The 19,190-nt window shown below is 57.1% G+C and overlaps 2 protein-coding genes across 3 annotated transcripts; both read left to right on the plus strand.

Moving 5' to 3' along the window:
* The first annotated feature begins 520 nt into the window (after positions 1-520).
* On the plus strand, positions 521-13,783 carry ZFP91 (ZFP91 zinc finger protein, atypical E3 ubiquitin ligase). 2 transcript variants are annotated; one of them, XM_027718010.2, is made up of 11 exons: positions 521-885; positions 1,522-1,547; positions 5,542-5,757; positions 5,967-6,003; positions 6,457-6,549; positions 6,885-7,007; positions 8,506-8,556; positions 9,151-9,229; positions 9,424-9,538; positions 10,075-10,174; positions 10,517-13,783. In XM_027718010.2, the coding sequence occupies exons 1-11, from the start codon at positions 536-538 to the stop codon at positions 11,028-11,030; spliced, it is 1,704 nt and encodes a 567-aa protein (XP_027573811.2). In that variant the 5' UTR covers positions 521-535; the 3' UTR covers positions 11,031-13,783. The 2 variants fall into 2 exon arrangements, with proteins under 2 accessions (XP_027573811.2, XP_027573808.1); XM_027718007.2 differs by having other exon boundaries at positions 6,460-6,549.
* An 83-nt stretch (positions 13,784-13,866) lies between these two features.
* CNTF (ciliary neurotrophic factor) lies at positions 13,867-16,814 on the plus strand. The gene is made up of 2 exons (XM_027718024.2): positions 13,867-15,533; positions 15,829-16,814. The coding sequence occupies exons 1-2, from the start codon at positions 15,420-15,422 to the stop codon at positions 16,297-16,299; spliced, it is 585 nt and encodes a 194-aa protein (XP_027573825.1). The 5' UTR covers positions 13,867-15,419; the 3' UTR covers positions 16,300-16,814.
* The last annotated feature ends 2,376 nt before the right edge of the window (positions 16,815-19,190 follow it).

The raw sequence follows: 19,190 nt of genomic DNA on the forward strand, positions 1-19,190 counted from the left end.
GGCGGAGGGGCGCACACAGCGGCGGCGGTAGGGAGCCCGGCGGTGCCGGGGGCCGGGCGTCGGCCGGGGGCCGAGCCGGGGCGGCGGGCGGCGGGGGCCGCGCTCGAGTGGGCGCCGAGCGGGGCCGGCCCGGGGGGGGAGCGGGAGCGCGAGCGCGGCGGCCGCGGCGGCGCCTGCGCGGGGGGCGGGGGACGGCCGGGGCGCGCGCGCGGAAGCCGCGCGCTGGTTGGCCGCGCGGCCGCTCCGTAGGGGGCGGGGCCCCGCCCCAGCCGGGCCGCCCATTGGCCGGGGCGGCGCGCGAGCGGCGGGGGAAGGCGGGAGCGCGGCGGGCGCGGGGGGGAGGCGGGTCTCGCGGGGTTAGGGGCGGGGCCGTCCCTCGCGTCCCGCCCGCCGATTGGCGGGTGCGGGCGCCGGCGGCGCGCCGGGGCAGCGCGTGAAGGCGGGCGGCGGGCGCTGATTGGGCGCGGGCGGCGGGGGCGGGCCCGTCCCGCCGAGGGAGGAGCGCGGCCGCCCCGGCCCCGCCGCCGCCGCCCCGATGCCGGCGGGCACCGAGCAGCCGGGGGGCGCCGCCGCCGAGCCGCCGCCGCCCGCCCCGGTGCCACCGCCCGCCGCTGACAGGCCGCCCGCCTCGGGCCGCCGCCGCCCGCCGCCCGCCGAGCAGGGAGAGGAGTCCGGCGGCAGCCGGGTGCTGAGGGGCGGCCGGGAGCGCGGACGCGCCGCCGCCGCCGCCTCGGCCGCGGGGGGAGCCGCCGCCGCCGCCGCCGCGTCCCGGCGCCGTAAGGCCGAATACCCCCGGCGCCGGCGGAGCAGCCCCGGGGCGCGGCCCGCCGCCGAGCAGCCCGCCGCCGAGACGCCGCCCGCGGCCAGGAAGGGCCCCCGGGCCGGGTGAGTCCCTGCGGCGCCGCTGGGCCCGCACCTCTCCGGGGTCGCGGCCGGGGCCGGGCGTGGGGGGCTCTGCGGGCGATCCGGCGGCATCGCGCCCGGGCCCCGGGGCCGCCTCCGGGCGCGGGACGCCCCGCGCCGCCGCCCCTTTGTTCCGGCGCCGCCGGTCCCTTCCCAGGAAGCGCCGCGTCCCGGGAGCCGCCGGCAGCGCCGCGGCCGCTGTCCCGGGGCCCCGCGGAGCCAGCGCGGTTTGGCCCCGTCCTTCTCGGGGAGGGGGCGGCGGGATCCAGATTCCCGGGGGAGGATGTTGCACCTTCGGCGCGGAGCGGGACCCCGGCCACGTGCACGCGTGGAGCCTTTGGGAGTGCAGCTGCTCTGCCCTGTCCCAAGCTCAAAATCCCCCTGGCTCGGGCGTAACTACGGTGGGCAGGGCTGACCCTTTGCTGCTGGATGTTCCTGGAGTTCCCCTCAACTCCCTGCCGCTGGAATAATCCACCTTGGCACGAAGGAGTGAAAGCAGCGATCCCAGGGCGAGGCACTGGGAATTTGGGGAGCTCATCTGCGTGTTGTGCAGTTCCTTGTTTCTGCCCCTGTGCCGCAGAATCTGGCTCTTATACTTGGTTTTGTATTTTTTTTCAGGTGTGCAGATAAAGCAGCTGGTAAAGGTAAGAGCTGAATTACTCACTCCTGCTGTCTCTTCCATCCGGGAAGTCTGGGCTCTCCCGGAGCCAGATGTCTGTCTTGTCCCCCTGAGTTAGCCAGATATGTCTTAGATCTTCCTTTTAAAGAATGTTTTGGTGCTAGATGATGTGCCTGGTGGTTTGACAGCTCTTGTTGCTCAGCAGTCCCAAGCAGCAGGCAAATCCTGGGCTCTCTTCTGTTCTGGAGCTCACGAGTACAGGTGTAGGTCCTCCAGAGCCGTGTGGAAATGATAGTATTCAGCTATTTACACTTGTTCTTTTCAAACTCTCAGTGGATCGTGGATTTTTTTACGCTCATTTCTTCGGGGGGAAGGAGAAAATTCTTCAGAATTTGGGGAGACAGTGGCTTAAGGGGTCTGAACACAAAAGCCTCAACTATGGGGAGCTGAGACCTGGAGCAGAATTTTTGTTTTCCGGTGCAAACTGCGAACTTTGTCGCATCTCTTTAACAGCTTCTTGTTGGAAAAACAAAACCAAAAAAAAAAAGTTTGTGGGCTTTGCTGATAGCTCCTGAAACAGCTCCAAGTACAGGGCTTTGTGTGGTGTTGGTTTTGATCTGGCACCAGAGGATTGTGATGGGAACTGTGAGGAAAGGAGGTCACACACCTGTGCAAATGAATTCCCCTTCCTGCTGGAACCGTCCGGGTTGGTTTGCAGGCAGCTGTGTCTCAGAGGCTGCCCTCAAAGCAAAGTTGCTGAAACGTGTAGGAAAGCTTAATATGTGTGTGCTGTTGATGTTATAATGGTGAAGCTCGGTGTTTTGGGTACCTTTAAGCAGAAATATTCGCATGGTAGTGGTAGAAAACAGGCAGAACACTCCGGTTTTGCCCCGTTTCCTAGGATGTGTTAGGAAATGGCAGTTGTTGGTGTGAAATTCCAGAGTTTGTGGGCTCTCTGCACTCAGGACCTGCTAGCCTTTAACTTGGGCTCGGAGGTTTTTCAGCCGTGCTTGAACGTGAGAGTGGAAAAGGAGTTTGTTAAATTTCTGGGGCTCTTTTTTTCCCCCCTCAGTTAGATTTTGCAGCCAAAAGGATGGAACGTTTGCGTGGAAATTGGCGCCGAGAAGTGCTGACAGCTTCTGGGCCGGAGGAAATCTGCCTTGGTGGGGCTTGGGTTGTTGCTTGTTTGTTGTTTTGTTTTTTTTTTTAAAGTCTTTAGAAGTGAGGAAGCTGCACTTCTGTGTCCTGGCTGCTCACTGGATGGAGCCCTTGGAGCGCCTTGTGCGGGGAAGACGTGCAAAAAATTTGGGCAGATGGAGCAGGAGAGGAGATTCCCTCCTGCTCCCCCCCTTAGCCTTTAGCAGGAGCCTGACTAGGTGTGAGCAAACAGCAGCTTTCCTTGCACAACAGGGATTTTTAGCAGCCAGGAGTGCCCTGTAAATCTGGAAGGCAAAATCCCATCTGTCCTTTCACCCTGGATGGAGTTGGGATGAGGAGCTGAGTGGTTCTGGTGAAGGCTTGGAATTTCGTGCTGGTGTTCCCTGGCATGAGTTCTGACGTGGAATTGATTTCTCATGGTGATTATTTGTGTTACACTGTTAGCCTTTACTACCAAATACTAACTCCAGTTTGGAATATTCGGTTGGCCTGAGCTCAGCCAGAACTGAGCCTTGGCAGGGAGGACAAAGGGGGTGCACCTGGTGACAGGTCCTGCATAGCCATGGGACAAATGGAAAACGTGCTGTGCCAGGGTTTGTTCAGCAGATGTTGTTGCCTGGTGTTTGGGATAACGTTTTGAAGGAAAATCTCCAGCTGATATTGGTGAGGAAAGCTCGGGGTGATGGGTGCTGTCGATGGTATCCAGGATGCTGTGACAGTGGAACTGTGTTCCCGAATTTTCCCTCTGTACAGAGCCAGGCTTCTTGGACCTTGACAGTATTCCCTGTCATCTGCTTAGTCATGGAGTGGCAGGATTTCCCAACGTGTGTCTGTAGAAATATTAGTTGCATAAGTAGAACATTTAATCTCGGCTTACAAACGGATTCACTGTGTGGTACAATTCACATTCGACTTCCCACAGCGCTCTGTATTCCCGTGGAAATAAATTTTGATTTTAGTTAGGCCTGAACGGTTGTAATTACTGAAATACAGAGTTGATGGATACACTTAATGTCCTTCCATCACTGGACTGAAAATTCTCTGTGAGTCTTTGTTGGCAGTTGAACAGAACCTGCTTCTCCAATCCGATCTTACACCCAAACCAGCTTCTGACTCCATCCATGTTTTTCTTAGATTTTCCCTCTGCTGCTCCTTTAGGAGCTGGAAGGAAATCTTCCAAGCAGCTGGGACAACGGGCTGTGTCGCTGTTCCAGAGGGAGTGTTGAGTGGAAAGGGCCACATGAAGCTTTTATTTACAGAAGAGATCAGTGCCACGTGCACCGAGTGTCACCTCCTTGGAAGTCCCTTCTCAAACCCAAAGGTTTTGCACAGTGTGGGCTGGGGGCTGATTCCAGCAGAGCTCACATCCTTCTCCATGGCATGGTACAAACAGGGTTGTGTGTAGAGCACTTGTGGTGGGCAAGGGGTTGTTTTTTCCCCCTTTAGTTTGGTTTGGTTGTTGGTTTATTTTGTTGTCGTCGTCGTTTTTTGAGGGGCAGGCTGGATTCATCAGAAATCTGCTTTTGTGAAGGAGAAAAGGAAGTTTAGGTGTGGGAAAGAGAAAAAAAAAATATTACAAATGTGGGACTTCCCTTTTGCAATCTCAGATTTTGGGCAAAGCCTTGGTGAGTGCTGATGGCAGCTGCTCCTGCAGCTGAACCCTTGACAGACACAAGTTTCCTGGTGCAGCTCTGACCCTTGGATGGGGACCAGTGACCATGTTGGGAGAGTCTAGAATTAAAAGGGTTTTTAACTATTATCTCTGTATCACTCTCCTGAGTTCTGGTGCAGAGAAAATGTTTGCTGTATCTCCTAACGATGGGGGCTTGGAGGCACTTGGGTGTTCTCAGCATGTAAAAATGCCCTGGATCTGTTAGACAGAGGTGGTGAAGCAGAGGAAGTAGGAAGGAGAAACTGGTTTCAAGTGCCTTTGGGTAAAACCTGGGATGTTCACCATTAGGACTGAGAACAGGGATGGAGAGCAGTTTTTACTGGGGAGGCCCTGGCACAGGTTGCCCAGAGAAGCCGTGGCTGCCCCATCCCTGGGAGTGTTCAAGGCCACGTTGGACAGGGCTTGGAGCAACCTGGGATAGTGGGAGGTGTCCCTGCCCGTGGCAGGGGGTGGAATGAGATGAGCTTTAAGGTCCCTTCTAACCCAAACCAGTCTGTGACGATTTGTGACGTTTCTAAAGGCATTTGAATTTGTAAGGGCCCAGTGTCACAGCAAGCACCAAAAACTGAGATCGAGTGAACTGTACTTGGGAATTTTACTTTTTAAGGGATTAACTTGCTCACATAGACATTTCGGGCAGTTCTGTTATCTTGCCAAAACATATTTGGAGACCAGCCATCAGCTAAAAAGGAAACCACCTGTACAAGCTAAAAAGGAGTGCAAAGGCCTCAGGGTAGCAGCGTCTGTGATGCTTTTTGCTCTGCACAGGACCAGAAACATCCAGCTCGGATTCCTCAGGGTCATTAGCAGGTGTACAGTTCCGTGTTTGGGGGATTCTCCAAGCATGACCTTTCACACGAAGCTGGCCTTTCACAAAGCACTCCTGAGGTTTACGAGCGTCTCTTTTGTAGAGCTCAGAGCCAGCGAGTCATCGTCTTGCAGGCCTTTATCCGAGGGCAATACAAGCTGCTTTCAAATATGAGTAGACAGTTTTAAACACTCCTGCTGCCTTTACACAGAGAGTTTTAGTTGGTTTTACTTGGGACAGTTTGAAGTGGGGGCCTGGAGGGCCTGCCCTCCATGTCTGCGAGAGGCGCGAGCGGGTTCGCGCGGGAGCGAGGAGTGTGATTTGACGGTGGGGTTTAGGCTTCTTTTATTATTATGAAAGGGGTTGCAACGGCTGTTTCAGATCCCAAAGAAGAGAAGGAAGAGGAGGAGGTTTCCAGCGTCCTCAGCCATGGCTCTGCCGTGGGCACGGCCCGGCCCAGCCGGAGCTGGCGCAGCAGCAGGTCGGCCACGGTGGCCCGGCAGCGGGACACGGAGAACTCCCGCGCCTCCAGATCCAAGACCGGCTCCCTGCAGCTCGTCTGCAAGTCGGAGCCGAACACGGACCAGCTGGAGTACGGTACGTGGCACCGAGTGCTGGGGGCCAGGCAGGCGTGGGGAGCCTCTGGAGGGAGCTGGCTGTGGCTGGTGCAGGCGCGGTGCTGCTTGGTCACGGGTGCCTTCTGCCAGCAGCACTCCTGGCTCTGAATGGCGACGGCGGTGTCGTGAGACAGATGAGCTCACTGCAGCGAGCACACGCTGAAACCTAATGGTGACTTTTCCTTTCAGAGGTCACAGAAGAGCATCAGTCTCCAGCTGGAGTCAGGTAGGACGCTCTTGACTCTGCGGCGTTTCTTCCGACTCGGTGTCTCGCGACAAGGGGCTGAGTTGTTTGAAAACAAATGCCCGTGTGAGGTGTTCTGTGGGACAGGCAGCAGCTCTGTCTCGTTCCACCCTGGGCCTTTGCGTTTGCAGCGTGGGCTGCAGGGCTCAGGAGATACTGTGGAGGAATGGACAGTGAGATTGGATGTGGGCATTCCGCTTTTATTCCTGTAGGAGCAGATGCCGTAGGTGGGTGGGTTCAGAAGAGGACGCTGCTCTGCCTGGCCTGTTTTGGTTGCCATCGTGCTCCTTGGTCGGTGCAGGCTTTCCCCAGTCATGCTGGATGAGGAAGTGCCGTGGAGTAGTGTCTTTCCCATCCTGGGGGCTGGTGCACGGGTACTCTGCAGTAGTGGTTAAGCTGGTGCTGCCAAAGTCCTCTCTTCTCCTTTTCTCCCAGCAGTGATGATGATGAGGAGATGCTCATCAGTGAGGAAGAAGTTCCCTTCAAAGATGATCCCAGAGATGAAACCTACAAGCCCCACCTAGAGAAGTATATTGGATTTTGTACTTACTGGGGGTTTAGACCAAAAAAAAAATGGACATCTTAGCTGGATGAACTTACTATGCCCCAAAGCACCTGAGCAGGTTGCTCAGGGGGAATGGTTCTAAATAGTAGAATAACCAGGACTGTTCTTCTCTCAGGGACTAAAGCCTTTAGAGCCTTGCTGTCTGCCAGGTTTTTCCTTAATCCTCGTTCATGCTTCTGCTTAGAAGTGGGACTTGAGAAATAAGCCTGAGCTTCCATCCAGTTTTTGCTCAAGTCTTTGTGGAAAGCAGGCAGCAGGAAGAGCATTGGAGTAATATGTTGTGTTTGTGTCTTTGTAGGGAAGCACCAAAGCAAAGGAGAAAAGCTAACAAGGGGAAGGAGGAAAAAGAAAGGCAGAAAGAGATTAAAGTGGAAGTGAAAGAAGAGAATGAGTTTCAGGAAGATGAAGAACCGCCAAGGAAGTGAGTAAACTGTGCAGTTACACCTGGCAGTGTGTGTTGTTTATTTTGCATTCTTGCTAGTGTACAACAGTGTTTTGTTGCTGGTTCCCCCACTCCTCCTCCTCCTCTGGACCTGAGAGCTGATGGGGCAGCACTGTTTGTTCTGCTTCCTCACGTCTCGCCTGTGTTAGAAAAATCAGAGTTGGGACTTAGGTTTAGTTTAAGTTGAGGGGTTTTTCTTCATCCTGTGGTTATTCAGCCTCCGTGGGTGTGACCACACAGCGGGAAACTCTTCAGGGCACCCTTACAACGGGTTTTGTTGTGATGCCTGAAGTGGATCAGTGTTAGAAATCCAGTGTGAGAGGGCAGCGTTCCTGCCGTGTGTTGTGGGGCAGACACAGCAATACCTTGGATGTGCATGTGTGGTAAGCGTCCTCTTTGTACATGTGGGACTATCCCAGAGCTCAGGAAAACCACTTAGGTTCCCCCTCTCTTTGGAGGAGTAAACCAAGAAACTTTTGCTCCCCAGAGTCTCGACACCTCCGGGTGTGCTGTCGCTGGGACTCAGCATTGCAGCTTTCCTCCTGTCAGAGGAGGGAGATTGCTTTATGTGTCTGTCCAAGCCATTCTTTGGGATGATGTGAGGGAGAAAAAAAAGAAAAAGGAGCTGCTTTTGAACCTCTCTGAGAGGTTGGAACAGCTGGGGCTCCCTCTGCTGACCTGCCTCGTGGGGCCACACGCTGCTGGTGCTGCTTCTCTTGTTGTTCCTAAGCTGCTGCTGCTTCACAGCAGAGAGGAGTGAGCAGGCTGGTATTTTGAGAACATTTCTGTCTGTTGGAGATCGCTTTTTGTGCCTTGAGGTTTTATTGTTTGGATCAGACACCGCTTTTGTGTGTAATAAAACCTGTGCCTCTTCTGAGGGCTTGGCTTGAATGCTGAGTGCCTGTTCAGCAGGTTCCTGGCATGGGCTTGCCATCAATAAAGATGTCTCAGTAGAGTCCAGAAAATGCTTCCATCAATCTGCTCCAAGTACCTCTGCAGCAGTGGGATCAAGCTGTGGCTTAGGAGGCTGCAGTTTGTGTGTGAGCACAGGTCTGCTCAGACAGAGTCTAGATTTTTGCCTTGACAGGTGTATAAGCTGCTGTCAGAGGCCTGTAAAATAGCTGCTGGATCATTAATCCCGTTCTTCCTGATCATGCAGGTTGGTGTTTTCCCATGGTATGGAATGTTCCCCAACAGAGCAGAGGGAATAGGATGCACTGCAGGTTCTGGACTATGTTGGCACCATTACATGTTTATAAGAAATACATTAGGAAACGGGAAGGGTTGAGAGAGCAAACCACATGAAGTGTTTATTTCTCTAGAATTCTCCTTCCTCTGAATCTGTTTCCAACTTGCACTCAGTTTTTTTTTCTAGATCTCGCAGTTAATGAGGCAATACAGCATAAACTTCAAAGTCTCTGCCCACTGCTAATGTAAGGAACCTTCTCTCAGTTCTGTTTCTGTATCCCTGTTACAGGAGGGGAAGGAGGAGAAAAGATGACAAGAGCCCAAGACTGCCCAAGAGAAGGTAAGTGATCCCCTCCACCCAGTTCTGTTCTGCAGACTTGCTTCCCTTGTGTCCTGCACACAGATGGGGATTGTCCCAAAGCCATCTCTCTTGCACAGTCCAGAAATCTGCCTTGAAGAGAATAAACCCCAAAAATAGCGTGCCTTGTCTTCCCTCCCCTCTTTTCCTTCCCCCTGTAGGTGTGGGTTTGATTTCTTCCAGCTGAACCAACCCCCTCCCCGCTTCTCAGTTGATCCCTACCCTGGCATTGCCCAGCAATAAGGTTCTGGGAAATCTGGGTCTCCTGGGGTTTTCCCAGCTCTAGGGAGAGCCCTCAAGTAAGTGGCAGGAGTGGAGGTGGCACTTGGGCAGAGGCTCTGTCACAGCCCTGACAGTACTGGAGCAGTAATTCTTGGCTCTCATTTCACTGAGCTGTGCTTTGTTGTGCTGCTGCCGTGGCATCAGGGGCATCAGCCAATCTCTGCCCCTCACAGAAACAGAATTCTGGAGTTCATGTGATTCTGTGTATCGAATATGTAGAGAGTCTTTATCTGTAGAATCACTCAGTCACAGAAGCAGCCAACCACTCTGCCCCTTTCCTTGCCGACTTCCCAGGAAGAAGCCCCCGATCCAGTACGTGCGCTGTGAGATGGAAGGATGTGGCACGGTCCTGGCTCACCCCCGGTACCTGCAGGTTGGTGGAGCTTTTCCCGTCCTGAATGGCACATGTGAGGGCAGGGAAGGGCTGTTGGGAACAGGCAGTGAAGCCCCCACTGCACTGACACTCCTCCTTGACGCTGTGTCTGCTTTTGCTGAGGGGCCGTCTGGGATGGCTGTGTCTCGGCTCTTCTCTCAGGGACTCTGCAAACTTTCACTCTTCCTTTTCAGCATCACATAAAGTACCAGCACTTGCTGAAGAAGAAATATGTGTGTCCTCACCCCTCCTGTGGTCGGCTCTTCCGGCTCCAGAAGCAGCTCCTGCGACATGCCAAACATCACACAGGTACAGGGCGGTGGGAGATGGGTACAAAACACTTCCTCAGGTCAGTGAACAGAGAGGGGGGAAAAAGGAAAAGCCTCTAGGATTTCTGGGGAGAGTGAAGCCAAGTCAGGTGGCATAGATTTGCAGGAGCAGCAGGGTATTACTGTCTTCTGGATTATCATCTTTTGAGGAAGTGAAAGAAATAAGACTATAGAGGCTTTTAATTCTCCTCCTGGCAAGTATCACTCAGGGGTTCTGTAGAGGAATAAACATCTGCATATAAAGACTCTACAGATAAAGTCTGCTTTATCCTAATTTGCCAGTCCTTCAGTGTTGGTCAGAGTGGATAAGTAGCTCTCAGAAGAGTCTTAATCATGGCTGGCCTCTCCAGATCAGCTGCTGCGCTGCCTTGTGGGGCTTCTCCTTGGCTGTGCCTGCTGGCCTCCCAGAACTCCTAGTTCTGCTCCTTCTCAGGCAGCTTTACCTGCACCACATGGGAGCTGGGAAAGGGAGCAGGTCTGTGGGAGAGCAGTGCTGCAGCTGCTGTTGCCTTTCAGATCAAAGGGATTACATCTGCGAGTACTGCGCCCGGGCGTTCAAGAGCTCCCACAACCTGGCGGTGCACAGGATGATCCACACGGGAGAGAAGCCCTTGCAGTGAGTACCCTCTGCCTGTGCCTCGCCCTCCTGCCCCGAGGGACCCCCGACACACCCGTTCTGGGGCTGCACCCAGAGCAGGGGCAGCTCTGAAGTCAGGGCTGGAGCCTGTTGCTGGTGTCCCAGCTCTCTAAACGCACACGGTGTTGAGCTGCCCCTTGTCTCACCTGCTCCTCGGGGCAGAGCTGGGATCGTAAGCCCTCAGCAAATAAAGCCCTAGCTGGAGCTGCAGTGACATTAGTGAGCCCCTGCTTGTTTCCCTGGGCTGCCTCCTTGCTGCTGCTGTCCCCAGAGTGTGTGGGGACGTCCCTTTGTTGTGACCTCCCCCTTCTCCGCTCCCAGGTGTGAGATCTGCGGGTTCACCTGCCGGCAGAAGGCGTCCCTCAACTGGCACATGAAGAAGCACGACGCGGACTCCTTCTACCAGTTCTCCTGCAATATTTGCGGCAAGAAGTTCGAGAAGAAGGACAGCGTCGTGGCCCACAAAGCCAAGAGCCACCCCGAAGTGCTCATAGCCGAAGCGCTGGCTGCCAACGCGGGTGCCCTGATCACCAGCACCGACATCCTGGGCACCAATCCCGAGGCCATCGCGCCGCCCACCGACGGCCAGGGCCTCCCGCTGCTCCCGGACCCCCTGGGCAGTGCCCCCCCAGCAGATTGCCTGCTGCTGAGCCCCGAGGGGATGCCAAAGCCCTACTGTGGCGGGGCGGAGCGCGTGAGCCTGGTGGCCGATGGCAAACTCTTCGTGGGCAGCGGCAGCAGCGCGAACCCGGAGGGGCTGGTCATGAACACGGAGATCCTGGGAGCCAGCACGGAGGTGCTCATCGAAGATTCAGACTCCACTGGTGGACCCTAGTGGCAGGGGGAGCACCTGGGTGCTGGGACAGTTGGGACTCTGTATTTAAAAGGAGAAAAAAAAAAAGAAAAAAAAAAGAGGAGGCACTTACTGAAAGAGAGGAAAGTTAAACAAAACTTACAATACTAGTAAATAACTGAAGGGTCTGCTCCCCTCCAGCGCGGATCACAGCACATCCTCTTTCTCCCAACCACTTCTCTCTCTCCCACGGCCCCTTTGTGGAAAGGGGCACGTGCTGCCATTACCAGAGCAAGTTGGACTGAGCGACGGATTTCTCCAAGGGAGGGGGCACTGCCGAAACCCTTCGCTCTAACCCCAAAGCAGATAGATGCCTTTCTGGCTCCTTGACGTGGCCCCACTGGCAAAAAAAAAAAAAAAAAAAAAAAAAAAAAAGCGTTGGACGTGCTCTGGAGAAGTTTCTTAGGACTCCCTCTGCCCCTGGTCCCGACTTCTATGCACCGCTGCACTCTGGTCCTTGCAGTGTCCTCCTTCCTCCCGGGGCTGGGAGTTTGGCACTTTAGCCCCTCGGCAGGGTGAGCTGTGAAGCAGAGCACGTCCCGCTCCCACCCGCCGCGCTCCCCTGCTCCAGCCCTGGCAGGAAGTGGAGGGAACGCCCTGGCTCGTAGATCATGTTTGCTCGGAGAGGCCCGGGGGCTACAGGAGCCCTGCGTGGGAGAGGCAAGGAGGAGCATCCCAGTTTGACGACAGTAATTTGCACTTTGAACATGCTTCGTTTTTGTGTTGTGGTAACAAGATTCCTTATTTATTGATTAAAAAAGGGTCGGTATTTTTTAGTTCTGTTCTTAGGGGGCGGGCGTGGAAGGGGTTCAAGGCTGTTTCCCAGTAGGCTCCGGTGCAGGGAGCACGGTGTGCCATCGTAACAGCGGCTGGGAGAGCGGCTGGGCAGCGCTCTGGAGTCAGATGTGTCTCGCAGCTTTTCCAGAGTAGAGGAGGGAGAGCCCCTGGAGAAGAGCCCTGTGTGCAGTGGGAGTCTCTGCAGCAGCGTGTTAGCAGGAGGATGAGGTGAGTGATGGAACAGCTGGCTGTCGTCTCCCTCCCTCCCGGCTCCGGGTGAGCTCCTTGCATTAAATGCTCTGCGGCCTTTCGGGGAAGGATGTTGTTGGCCAGGAACTTGTTCTCGTGGCCTGGGACAGTCGTGAGCTGCTTGCTGCTGGGGGGATGTGGTGCTCCTCATCCGACTCTGCCTCTCCTTTCCAGGTCTAGACAAAGGCACAGGAGCAGGGACTGGATATGGTTTTCTCAGGCTTGTTTATCCAAGGCAATAGATTGACGTGGGACTAAGGGGCTGTCAGCTTCTCTCCCTGCCCCCATTGTGGGGGAGGGTGTTGTGTAGCTGTGTTCTCAAAGGTTCTCTCTTCTGCACAGACACCCCTGCTGTCCCTGAAATGTGGCAGGCCAGGTGTTGCCTGCCGGTGTAGTTAGGGCAGCTCTGAGCCCTTGGAAAAGTTTACATAGGATAAGAGGTGTCTGCTATGGAGACTTGGATTTTTTTTTTTTTGCTCTTCTCTGAGACTTTGTGTGGAGATTCAGTGGCCTTGAATTCGTAGTGGTTTTGGAAGAGGTGAAGAATAACCTGGCTTTTTGTTTGTTTGCTTGTTTTTTTTTTTTTGGTTGGGTTTCTGTGGTTGGGAGCAGAGCTGAAGTGTCTCGTCCGAGCACAAGATCAGCTGAGTTAGTCTGTAGCACACAGCAGCTTGGCAAAACCGGGTACCTGGGGTCTAGGAAACCGCAATAAAACGTGGAATTTAATCGGAAACTTAACAGGAAACTGACTCTGAACACCCACTCTGTCCCCTGTGCTGCCTGGAAATCCAGCTGTGGCCCAAACACGGTGGCTTTTGTTGGGCCGTTTGTCCCGGTTTGCCCCCTCCCTTCCCTCCTTACACGGATACCTTTGTCAGAGCAAGTCGAAACACTTCTGGCGTCGGGGCGGATCGTGGCGGAGCAGCTGGGTGCCCTGTGCCCTGGGCGTGGGCATCCCACGTGCTCACCGTGGCAGCAGCCTGGCTCCCAGGCCTGCCACGGGCTGAGGGCCCAGCACACCTGGTGGTGGGTCCTCTGGGACAGTGCAGGCAGGTCGGCGGTGCAGTGGTGTTTGAACTAAACCAGTTCCTTCAGTTGGGATGATCCAGTTTCTCGCCTGGATCACGTTACTGTGATTTCCAGCTGGAGCTGCTTCTCTGCCAGCCCCTGTGCCCGTGGGAGGTGCGGGGCGGGCAGAGCCTTGCACAGAACACTAAGTTGGAGAGCCCGGGGATTACTGGTCAAGGGATGGCACTAAAATGCCTTTGGGTCAAAGGCTTGCTTGCCTCTGACTCAGTGCTTGGCACCTGGCTGGGAGCTGAGGGAGGTGGCCTGGTCCTGCAGCCGCCCCGAGCGGAGCAGACTTTGCCACCGGACGCGTTTCTGGGATGCAAAATCAAACATCTCCTTTGCTTCCCGGCCGGGACACCTGATCCTGCCGCTCCCCGCCTCGTCCTTCCATGACACCTCTCGTAGCTCTCCCTTTTCTTTTTCTGGCCCTGGCCAGGTGTCTGTCTGTCCTCTAACCACAGCCTGCTCGCCCCTGACGCAGGAGAGATGTGTAGCTCCCTTCCCACGCCCCTTTGAAGCCCTAAAACTGACACAGCCCTCCTGCAGCTCCTCCTCCCCTCGATGTCTCTCCTTCACTCGCATGCAGTTTGCTTCAATAAATTATTGTAGTAGTTTGCAATAAACTTTTTTGTATTTTTTTTTTCCCCTGTATTTATTTTTTTTTTCTCCTCCCGGGGAAGGGGTTGGAGGGGACACAGGGCCCTTCGACCACTCTCGGGGCTGTGCCCGACATGGGCAGCACTTTGGGGGTCAAGGGCTGCCGGGGCCAGGGGCTCCCAAAGCTCAGCAGCACTTTCTGCAGTAGCCAGGGGGTGACAAAGAGGCTGCTGGGGGTATGGGGCCCCCCGACCAGGCACACTGTGGTACTTGTGGGAAGCTGCTTTTCAACTCCTGGGGTTTTTTTTCCCCTCTTAATCTGGGTAATACGTAACCAAAATAAACATACTGAGGAAAAACCAACCCAACCCAGTGGGCTGTTTTTGTCTTGGTGCATGCAGCTCATCTGTGGGCTGGCTGGTGTTGTCCTGGGGCAGCTCTACCCCATCCAACTTGGGGGGGTGAGTGAGTGGCTGCTGGTGGCCAGCTGCCAACTGGGTTTGAATCATGACCCTGGGCCAGTTTTAGGGGCTCAGAACCAGACTTATTTTTTGGGCTCCCAAAGAGAGACTCAGGGCCATGTTTGGGGGGCTCAAAATGGGGCTCAGAGCTTAAAAACGGAGACTAAATGCTTCATTTTGCAGTCTTGCTTAGAAACAGCCATTAAATCCTGCTTTCAGGGCTTGAGGCAGAGAGCGTGTCTCGTGTCTTTGGGCTCACAAAGAGAGACCAAGTGACGCATTTTAAGGCCTCAAAAACCAGTGACTAAGTCCTGTGTTTTAGAGCCCTGAAACGAGGGTCACTCAGCCAGTGCTTGGGCCCACAGAGAGAGACCAAGTCCTGCACTTTGGGGGCTTTAAGGCAGAGACCGAGTCCTGTGGATGACCAGTACTGAAGGTGAGAAATGGAGACTGAGTCCTGCTGGCCTTACGTGGCCACATTTAGGGCTGAGAAGCAGTGACTGAGTCCTGCATTCTGGGGGCATGAGGAGAGACCACGTCCTGTCCCTCAACCCCTCTTTGGGGAAGGTGTCTCTGGGAAAGGGGGGTTAAATCTTTCCCCCTTTGGGAAAGGGGGGTTAAACCTGGGGGATCAGTCCCATGGCTGTGGGGCAGTAAGAGGGCTGGAGGTGGCTGGGACAGACCCTTCTGCCAGGGTTTGGGTTGCAGCTCAGCTTTTGGCTGGTGCTGGATCTCCAGCTTTGGGGGGGGTCCCCTCGAGCCTCCACTCCTGGCCCTGCTCAGCCCCCGCTGCCTGCCTGGGCTGAGGTGTTGAGCAATGTCCGGGCTTTGCTCGTCTCTTCCCGGCAGTGGTTTCCCGCTCTCTGGCATGAGCCAGAGGGATTAACGTGCCGCTAATCCCACTGTGTGGCCGGGAGGGAGGAGTGGGTCAGCCGGGGCTGGGAGCCTGTTGCTGCCGGGCGAGACGGTTCTGGGCAAAGCACTTGGAGTGGCGATGCGTGGGGGAATCGGGGGAATAATCTGTCGCTGTTGATCCCAGAGGCGGGAATTTGCAGCGTGGTGCCAGGCCCCAGGCACGGAAGAGGGGGAGAGCCGGGCCAGCGGACGTGTGAGCGGAGCTCCCGGCTGGAATGCACCAGCTCAGCAAGGGATTGTCCTGCCCGGGCCGGGCGGGCGCTGCGCCCTGAGCCTGGTGGCCGCAACAGCTGCCCGGACCATGGCGGGAGCAGACAGTCCCTCGGCCGCCCTCCGGCGCCGTGACCTGTGTGCCCGCGGCATCCGCCTGGCCGGGAAGATGCGCTCGGACGTCGTCGACCTCCTGGACGCCTACGTGAGTCTGCCCTGCTCCTTCTGGCTGCTGTGGGGCTGGGAGCGCTGGTGGGGTCCGGGGGGCTCCTGGCAGCTGTGGGGCGCGAGGAACCTGTCCTGTGGCAGGGATGGGGGATGAAGCGCTGCCGGTTTCTGTGCCTGCCGATGCCTGGGCGGACCTCGGGCACCCGGCCTTGCGCTGCCACAAACCCCTCCTGGACTGGGCCCCCCGGAGCAGCGCCGGCGTGGCTCGGGGCGGGGGGTACCCCCCAAATTGCTCCCGCCACCGCTGATCCCCGGTGGGTCTCGCCCCGCAGGTGGAGCAGCAGGGCCTGGACGCCTCGGCCAGCGTGGCGGCGGTGGAGGGGGTGCCGCCGGCGGCGGTGGAGCGCTGGGACGAGCAGACGGGGACCCAGCGGCTGCTGGAGAACCTGGCGGCGTACAGGGCCTTCCGCGGGCTGCTGGCGCAGATGCTGGAGGAGCAGCGGGAGCAGCTGGGTGAGGCCGACGCCGCCCTGGGCCGGGCGCTGGCGGCCGTGCTGCTCCAGGTCTCGGCCTTCGCCTACCACCTCGAGGAGCTGCTGCGGCTGGAGAGCCGCGGGCCCCCCACCGACGAGGGGGACGGGCCACCCCCCCAGCCCCAAAGCGTCTTCGAGCAGAAGCTGCGGGGCCTGGGGGTGCTGCGGGAGCTGGCCCAGTGGGCCGTGAGGTCTGCGCGGGACCTGCGGCAGCTCGCCAAGCCCGGCCCGGGCGCCGGCTCGGCCCCCAGCCCGGCCGAGAGCCCGTGAAGGCGAGCGCAGGGCGGGGGGTCTGGGGTGCCACTGGGGCACAGTGGGGGGCAGCTGACAGCGAAGGAGGGCAGGTGGATGGGAGGGACCGGGTCATTAACCCCTGGGCCCCCCGTGCTTTTGGTGCCGCTCCCTGTGGGGAAGCTGAGGCACGGGCCGTGGTGTACCCCGGAGGGAGCGGGGATCCCCAGGCAGGACAATCCTCAGTGGTCCTGGGGCTGGCAGTAGGAACTATCCCCTGGGAAGCGGCTTTGCTGCTCACCCCAGGGCCTGGAGGCCGTGACCCTCAGCTGGGGTCCTTTTCTTTGGAATTTGGTCACTGCCTGGTTCGCTGTGGCCACCCTGGGGGCTCTTGCGGATGCGAGGCAGGAGCCAAGGGACAGCAAAGTGTCACCTGGCCAAAGGAGTCTCGGGACCTGCCCCACAGCTGCAAGGAGCAAGGCTTTGCCTCCTGCACGTGAACTCTTCTGCCTAGCTTGTGTTGGCTGCTCATTGGATTTCTGCTCTAACTGCTTGGGGGCTTTTTGGGGAGGGGGGGAAGTGGGGGTATGATCAGGAGGGGATTTCTTAACCTCTTGGACATGGTAACGGAGAGGATCTTTTCACCGAAGGCTGTGATTCAGAAGCCCCTCTGCAAGGAGGTTAGTGCCTCCAAGGGTTATTTTAGGACTGGAAATGGCACGGAGAATCAAACAGCCCCAACCACATCGCTCACCCTGTGGAGTGCTGCAGTTTCACAGCTGCCTGAGCCGTGGTTCTCGTGCCGACTGGATGTGAGGGCTGCTGGCTGCTGAGTGAATAAAAGGGCTGGGAGATCTACCGGGGTGAGGTACTTCTTAGGGGAGGTGGGACAGTGGGGCTCAACCTCACCGGAGAGCCTGGGCTGCCCTGTGCACACACCAGGGAAGGGTCAGTCCCGGCAGGGTGAGAGGTCTGGGAGGGACGGGACCCACTGGGAGGCCGTGGGGAAGATGAAGGAGCTGGGGATGAAGGACGTGGTGGTGGGAGGATGAGGAGGAGGTGGGGGGATTGCTGGGGTTGTGCCTTGTCCTGGTGTGGCCCTGCCTTCTCCCCTGGCCTGTGAGAGGAAAGGCAACACGGGGGGAGAGCAGGGCCACAGCGTGGGGAGGAGGCTGGGGACGTGCCCGGCTGGCCCCGCACAAAGCGGCTTTGTCAGGGCAGGGGGGGACGGCACCGGGCACAGTGCTGGCACCGGTGCCCTGGTACAGCACCAAGGCAGAGCCCCAGAGCCCATCCTGCCCACCCCTCTGGCAACATCAGGGCACCCGGCGCCGCGGGGTCGGGTCCGAGGGCGGTTTGGTGCTGCCTCTTTGCTTATGGGTGGTGCCCACGAGGAAGAATGTGCCCCTTCTTCACTGCCACTGACTGACTGCCTGCCCTCAGCTTTGCGGCTCAGACTGGATTATTGGGATGTTTCTGCTTCCCTGCACTCAGGAATAACAATTTCTGGCCACTATTTTTTTCAGGGTTAGTGAAAGCGAGTCCCTTTCCCAACAGGTGTTTTTCTTGCCCAGTGTCCTCTGCTTTGTGCACTTGAAGCCATCTTGCTTTTGCCCCCTTGCACCCTCCTGCTCAGCAGTGCTCACACCTTCCCCACCCACTGCCCCTCACCTTCCCAGAGGTGGGCAGAGGCATCTCGAGTGAACCTTGTGACACGAGCAGGTGGGAACAGACCCCTTTTCTCCCTCAGCAGCAATGGCTGGGTCCGAGGTGACCTTCAGATCCCGGGAGAGCTGGGATCACCCAGCCCTGGCTTGCAACTCGATCCTTCCCCCTCAGCTGCTGGCACTGAGCTGAGCTCGGCGCTGCAGTCGCTCTCTGGGGGCGGAAGCAGCAACAGGGACGATGATGTTGCTCCAGGGACTTCCCCATCCTGGGAAACACCGCTTTTACAACCTTCCTTGCTCCTGCCCTGTTACCTGGCCTGCGGTGCTGGGTGTGTCTGTGTTTGTGGAGCAGCCGCAGCGCTCGGGAATGGCCACCAGAAACAGTGGGAAAAAGCAATCCATAATCCAAACCTCCATGGTCTGGCTGAGCGAGAGGCTCCAGCTCTCGGCCTTTCCCTGCCAGCCAGCCCCCAACGTGCCACAGAGAGTCTGAGCTGGATGGGATTTAATGCTGTTTTTCAGCTGCAGCCCCGAGGGAATCACCAGTGAAGTGATTTGGCGAGAACAGGGGCACCCGACAGCTGAGCTCCCTCGGTGCCAGGAGGCCCTTTGGACTTGCTTTGCCACAGGCTGAAAAGAAGTTGATCTGGGTGGCTGGAGGTGACTGAAGCTGTTTATTTTGGAAACAGAAATGAAGAGTTTGAGAGGAAGATAATCGTACCCGTGTGGCTAATGCTGCTGAGGACCCCATGCAATGGCCTCCTGCAAACTGAGGACCCACCAAAACCATCCAAGATTGTGCTTTGGGAAGAGAGAAAGGTTCTGCAGTGCTGGTGGGAAGGGGGAAGGGGGGCAGAGGGCTGCGCTCCCAAATTGCAGCAGGGAAGGAGCCACCACAAGCAACCCGTGGATGTGTTTAATTTCAAAACAATAAATATTTGGGCTTAACGTGTGGTTGGGCACACTTTGTGGGGTTGGAAAGGTTTCAAGCCGACCGAGGCTGCTCCCTGACCTCAGGCATACCCACTTGGGTGCTGGCATCGGTGCCAGGCGAGAATGGATTTGCCCCTTGCCCACCACGCCCTGGAGGCTGGTGGGGTTCAGTTGTGCAGCTCTGGCTCCTGGCTCCCTGATCCTGAGCCGCAGCCAGGGGGGGGTGGATGTTCACCAACACTTTCCTTTTTAATAGCAGGAAAACCTTTTCCTCCCGCCTGAGTCAGCGGAAAGGATTTCCCCGGGTTTCCCCGCCGCGGCTTTGGCTCA

This window comes from Pipra filicauda, unplaced genomic scaffold (assembly GCF_003945595.2).
Source record: "Pipra filicauda isolate LSUMZ 115617 unplaced genomic scaffold, ASM394559v2 scaffold651_size339498_pilon, whole genome shotgun sequence".
Taxonomy (NCBI): domain Eukaryota; kingdom Metazoa; phylum Chordata; class Aves; order Passeriformes; family Pipridae; genus Pipra; species Pipra filicauda.